Genomic DNA, 6,582 nt, shown 5'->3' with positions numbered 1-6,582 from the left:
TGGCAAATGGCAATCAATCAATGATGCATTCTTCTAAATCGGCAAATGAATTTTACATTGAAATTTTAAAACCACGCATAGCACGTCATGTAAGTTCATAAACCTAAAAAAATTACAATTTCGAAATGGTCATCTTATAATAATAAACCATCCCTTAATTATTACGCTACATTAGATATAATTATAATGTGCCATAATATTGCTACGTACATGCAACGTTATGCATAATTATAATGTTATAAAATATTTTAGTAATACTAAAAGATGTAGCTGCAAAGTCAACAAATTACCACATTATTTTTTGTTTTGTGTTTCTTTAAAAAGTCATTAGTATTAACTTAATTCGTGAAATCCGGATTTAGATACGTAGATAGATGACAACCTATTAATATAATGCCGTGACAACTAAACAACTATTTGAATGGTTATATATACATGTGAGTGATCACGATTAGCAATTAATCAACCACAAGTGTCCACAACTATATATTTTAGTACTAGTGGAGTAGTAAGTTATACTCCCTCCGTCCACGAAAAATAAAACACTTTGTGAATAACATGAGTTTTAATGTAAAATTGATAAAGTAATAGAGTAATAGTGTTAATAGAATGTGAGGTTCAAAGTAAAAAGAGAAATTATTGAAAACTTTTTTTTTATTTTTTAAATATGCTCTATTTTTCGTGAACATATAAAGTATCATTATTGTTTGATATTACGTTCTTCTAAGTTTCACATCAAGATCTAATCCTCACTTAATTTTTTGAATTTTGCTTGAGGCTTCTTTATCATAATTGAGGGCCCAATTCATCAACCATGGCCCTTAATATTATCAAATGGGCCCATTTCGTCAGTGGGCCTTCATGTTTTTTCTATTGAAATCAAATTCGAGTCCTTAATTTTTGGTTGACAACTTGATATATTATTTGTTGATCAAAACTTTAAAACCCATTTACACACAATAACAAATTTTAAAAATATTTTTAAAGGTTCATATAAAATCATTATGAATCATTTTTCATAATGTGCATCCTAAAGAAAATTAAAAATAATAATAAACGACCCCATGCCTTCCCAACATTGTCATTACCAAATAGTAATAATTTGAGTATACTTTTAACCTTTATTCAATATACTTGATAGAAAAAAGCATTTCTGAATTGATCAAAATAATACTCCACTATAACTAAAATCCGAAAATATGAAATAATCCAACTCTTTTTTTTAAATAATGAAATATCGTTCCATTTCCCTAAAACCGCGGGCCCCATGCTTTCATCCCATGAAAATTCTATAAGCCAAATTGCATAATTCATCAATGTTTATTAGTGAACATTAATAATTTAATATCACATGCTTTTTTAACTACACAATTAATATAATAAACACAAGTACGGTATTGCAGGCTGAATCTTTATGGATGATGGTGAGAAACAAGTAATTTATTACTATATGAATGCATCTAAAATAAATTTGTTTTTTCCATACCGTCATCCACAAACTTTGTTATTCTTGAAAATATAAATATAATGATTCGTATTCAAATAAAAACAAATTCATTTGCCAGTGATTGCTTTAGTAAAATATTCAATTCATCTAACATATACTTACATCATGGTATTGCTTTAGTAAAATATTCAATTCTTATGACATATACTTACATCATGGTATGATAAAATGCAAAGCCTAAAGATTGTACAAACTTCAAATTATTATTTGAATTGTTAAAAAATATCAATAGATGACAAAATAACAGTAACAAAAAGTGTCAACACAATGTCAAGACAATATTAATCGTTGATATTGCGTTGACATTTTTCGTTGCTTATTTTATCATCTAGTTTTATTTTCTAACGATCCAAATCATAGTTTGAAGTTTGTACAATATTTACTATTTGTATTTGCTTGGGAATATTATATCTCACATTAGGGTCAAATCATTATCTCTTTATAGATTATTTACAAAGCGAAAATAAAGGAAAGACATTAATAGTACTACTCAAATAAGGTCATTTATTTATTTATTATTAAAATTTATAAAAAAACACTTTATAGCTTTATTCTTTTCTTAATTCAAAAGGTAAAGGAAAGCCATAAAGTTTTGGATCATCACATTATACAAGTGGTTTGGCTGCATTCAATTCGATCTGAAAAAAAGCTTAGGTTTTTGAGTTGGGTGTCACACGTTTTTGGGTTTTTATTGATTAAAATAAAAGACGCTTTTGATTGGTAAAAAGGGCTGTCTACAAAAAGGTTGAGATACATTCTCTAGTGGTGTCAAATATTGATTTCAAAGTCGTCAAATAGTTACTACAAGTGTTATTATCTTCACCACTAAGCTTTTTTTTTCGACATGATATTGTTATAAAAGATTATCCTATTGATGATGACAAAAAATGTAATACATGAACACGTCTCAAATCCTATTATTAAAAAAATAACTATTAAAATAATTAATTATTCACTAAATTTATATTATCAAATTTTCGTCTCATAAAAATATGTGCACTTTCTTTTTCGCCGGTCCCATAAATATATTAGCTTTCAGTTTATGAAAAGTTATCACGATTTATTATCTCTATATATTCAGTTATTTACGACTTTATGTCACCAATAAACACTAATAATAATGTGGTTCCATTATCCATTATTATGCTCATATTTTTATCAGAGACGGAGGGAGTATAATAAATGGTTACCCCTCTCAACAAAATGGAGTCATAAAACGCATTTAACAAACATTAATAATAACCTTATAAATAACAAAAGATTTAAAAGTAAATGTTTGGATTCCATATTATATAAATATTTTAGTAAGTATAATTTATTTTCTCAATGTAATGATACAGATTTTTTTTAAATTACAGTAATATTTTGAATTCATGATTCAAATGGTCATTTCTAATTTTAGGGTATCAGACTATCATTAAAGAAATACACTGCTATTATCATTTTTGAAATATAAATACACTGTTATTTTTATTATCATCATTTTCATTTGACAACCAAAACAGACATCCTTCAAAGAAAATAGGAAAATTTGTTGTCAATTGTCATCTTCTTTCTTGTGCTTTGGTCTTTGGTCTTTGGATGCCTCTTCTTGGGTCTCGAGCCATCCCCTCCTCTCTCTCTCTCTCTCTCACATACACACACACAGTAGTCACTACACTACACACTGGACTACACTTAACTCCTTTCTACATTCAAAATTCTTGGTTTTTAGCTTTTTGCTAGAGCTCATTCATCCCCCATTTTTTTTCTTGATACTGTGTTTTTCTGCTGCAGCTTGTTGTGACATTGTCGCCTCAAAACGGTTCTGTGTCAGAGCCATTCTTTGTCTTTCTCTTTGGTTTCTTGAAAATAAATACTATCTGGATAAATTTAGTGGTCCATATGGCCAAAGTTTTGATCTTTGACAACAAACATTTGGATTCTTCTGAGGTTTAATATTCCAAAATTAAGGTGAACTGCACTTCTTTTTACTCCCATTTCTTGGAGTGTTTCTTTAAACTATTCCTTATAAATTTTAGCTCAGTGTAAATATTTCTTTTAGGTTTGTGATCTCAGCAGAATTTTGGAGCTGGATAACAATGTACTATGCTATTTTGTCTTAACTCTGTGGAAAGCATACTTATGAAATTCTTGAGAGTTGAACTTTATGCTATTTTTCATGCATTTTTTGTGAGTATTGATATGCTATGTGGACCATATGTTTGGTAGGATAGTTGCAAAACTTTGCTTTGAGCTTTGGTTGTTGTCTTTGTTTTTTTTTCTTCCATGGAGATTTGGAGGGCTATGTATTCTGGTTGTTTCACTATCTTTGACAAATATTGATTGAGCTTTGCTACTCCTATTATTTATAGTGAATGTTGAAGGCCTAAAAGGTGGAAAATTTGTTATTGTATCAAGGTTTGGGGAAAATGGGGTGTGTTGCATCAAGAGTTGATAAAGAAGAGAGGGTGAGGATGTGTAAGGAGAGGAAGAGGCTGATGAAACAGCTCTTGAGATATAGGAAAGAGTTTGCTGATGCTCAGATAGCATATTTGAGGTCATTGAGGAATACTGGAATGACACTTAGGCAGTTTACTGAGCCCGAATCCTTGGAATTCGAGGACACGAATTCTGCTGCTGAATTCCCTGCATCCCCTCCTCTGCCTTTGCCACCATCGCCTCCGCCTCCGCCCAATTTTAGCCCTGATATAAGGAAGTCTGAGGTTGAACCGGGAGAGGCTCAATCTGCTGTGGAGGAAATCATTGAGGTCGATGAGGAGAGTGGTCACACTCCACCCCCACCAGTTCCTAGCTCGTCTTGGGAATACTGGGACGTTTTTGGTTCTGCCTCGGTGCATTGTGAGAGTAGAAGGGAGACGGTGGAGCAGGGTGAGGAGGAGAGTTGGAAGGATACAAATACTGAGTTCATAGATGAAGACGAGGAGAATGAGGAGGAGGAGGCAGATTTTGCTGTTGATGACATTGACATGCTGCCTCCTCCGGATACTGAGTTTGTTGATGATAGCTCGTCTATGATGAGCTGGCACACGAAGGACACTGCAGATATGGCAATGGTGGTTTGGAGGGGCAAGAAGAACTTGGCGGGCGTTGTCAAAGACTTGGACGAGTATTTCCTGAAAGCATCCGCTGTAGTGAAGGATATTGCTGTTTTCATAGATATTAATGCAGGAGGAACATTCCTTTACCAGAGTAGCAATGAGAATAAGAGTAATGGTTTTAGTTCTTATTTAGTTATATAAGTTAACTTTTGGTGTTTGTAAATTTTTGTGTTATGCGTAATCTGATTTCGTGTCTTTGCATCGACTAAGCAGGGAAGAGAAGCAATTCAGCTAAGGTCTTCAGTGCCTTGAATTGGTCGTGGTCATCTAAATCACTCCAATCCACTAGAGAAACAGGAGATATGTTTGGATCCGGTGAGCCCTGCAAGCCCGGAGCTCACTGTATCACACTCGAAAAACTTTATTCGGAGGAACAGAAACTCTATAAGGATGTTAAGGTAGTTTCCCTTAAGTAAACTATAGGAATTGCATTGGTTGAAGGAAGAAATATTACTAACTTTTTTGTTTGGTTGATAAATTGTGTGTTGATTTTTCATTTATGTTTCTTCTAATGTTTCCTGTTTTCTTAGGAGGAAGAGATTTCTAAGGTGGAATTTGGGAGAAAATCTTTGCTACTACAGAAACTGGACGAAGAGCACGACTGGACCAAGGCGGAGAAGACACGCTCCATGTTTGAAAGTTTGCGATCTTACATCTCGTCTCTCCAAGAGTCGATCGGAAGGTCTTCTTCGACCATACTCACACTCGTGAACAAGGAATTACACCCTCAGCTGATCACACTGGCTTCAGGGTAAGAGACGAGCTGCTTTTCCGTTCAAACTGATGATGATAATCATGATATGTAGTGCATTATATGATTCTGTATCGTATTCTGATGTGACCTCGTCTTCTCAGGCTGATGCACATGTGGCAAACGATGTACAACTCTCATCAAGTCCAGCATCACATATCTCAGCAGATGAGTCATCTCACGGATCAGCAAGCCCTGGAGCCGACTACTGAATCACAACGGCAGGCTGCAGGCCAGCTGCAGACAGAAGTAACGTCGTGGCACCACAGCTTCTGCAAGCTCGTTAAGTACCAGCGCGAGTATGTGAGAACGCTCTGCAAGTGGATCAAGCTGAGTAACTATATCGAAGGTGCTAATAACTCTCACAGCGAATCGCCAACGCTGCATGCCCTTTTGGACAAATGGCAGCAAGCACTGGATAAATTGCCAGATAAGGTATGATTCTTGAAAAATTAAGTGAAGTAATGTAAATCTTGTGATAAAATGTGTATAATTTGTCACAATATATTTGTTTTTCTTTCAGATGGTGGCTGATGCCATCAAGTGTCTACAGTCAGCTGTTCACTCCATCATCTTACAGCAGCAACACGAATTCGACTTACGCAAGAGATCTGAGAAGCTTGCAAGGAAATTTGAGAGGGAGCTCACTTTTCTTGCAGAAATGGAGATGAAGTTGGGAGGGAGCATCTCTGTCGAAGATTCCAAGCATCCGTTAGTAGCCAGGCGAGCTAAGGCCGATGCTCTGAGGAGCTTAGCCGAAGACGAGAAAGCCAAGTACTCGAATTCTGTTAAAACGACCAGATCCATGATCCTGAAAAACCTACAGACAAGCCTGCCCAAGTTGTTTCAGGCTCTTCTCGTGTATTCTAGCGCTTACTGCCACAGCTTCGAGGCGATCCTCAGCTACTCGACAATGTCAGAATCAGACGACATGCAGACTGCAGCTTCTGAAATTTAACTTGGGAAGATGCAGTTCATGTTGTGCTTAGAAATTAGCAAACTTGTCTGTAACATGAGCTTTTCTTGATATATATATATATATATATATATGGATTTTGTTATCCAAATGTGGAATTTAATGTTGCAGGTGATATGCAGTGAGTTCTTACATTATAAGAGACATCCAACTACTCAAATTCATCAAAATGGAGTAATAAACTCGAGTTTTGAAGGGGTGTTTTCATGTGCTTAAAGTTCCCTTCCGGCTTCTCTTCGGAACAGGC

The 6,582-nt window shown here is 34.7% G+C and overlaps 1 protein-coding gene across 1 annotated transcript; it reads left to right on the top strand.

Moving 5' to 3' along the window:
* Positions 1-3,143: 3,143 nt before the first annotated feature.
* LOC125194293 (protein ALTERED PHOSPHATE STARVATION RESPONSE 1-like) lies at positions 3,144-6,414 on the top strand. The gene is made up of 6 exons (XM_048092435.1): positions 3,144-3,460; positions 3,862-4,717; positions 4,822-5,006; positions 5,139-5,359; positions 5,464-5,794; positions 5,883-6,414. Exons 2-6 carry the CDS (start codon positions 3,919-3,921, stop codon positions 6,315-6,317), a joined length of 1,971 nt encoding a protein of 656 aa, XP_047948392.1. The 5' UTR covers positions 3,144-3,460; positions 3,862-3,918; the 3' UTR covers positions 6,318-6,414.
* Positions 6,415-6,582: the final 168 nt, after the last annotated feature.

This window comes from Salvia hispanica, chromosome 6, assembly GCF_023119035.1.
Source record: "Salvia hispanica cultivar TCC Black 2014 chromosome 6, UniMelb_Shisp_WGS_1.0, whole genome shotgun sequence".
NCBI lineage: Eukaryota > Viridiplantae > Streptophyta > Magnoliopsida > Lamiales > Lamiaceae > Salvia > Salvia hispanica.
This window is presented reverse-complemented; position numbering and strand designations above follow the sequence as displayed.

Excerpts from the sequence above, each read along its gene's own strand:
- LOC125194293 (XM_048092435.1), top strand. The coding sequence starts at position 3,919 with ATGGGGTGTGTTGCATCAAGAGTTGATAAAGAAGAGAGGGTGAGGATG. Across the intron at positions 4,718-4,821 it reads GAGTAGCAATGAGAATAAGA|GGAAGAGAAGCAATTCAGCT; the intron begins GTAATGGTTTTA and ends TCGACTAAGCAG. Across the intron at positions 5,795-5,882 it reads TGGATAAATTGCCAGATAAG|ATGGTGGCTGATGCCATCAA; the intron begins GTATGATTCTTG and ends TTTTTCTTTCAG.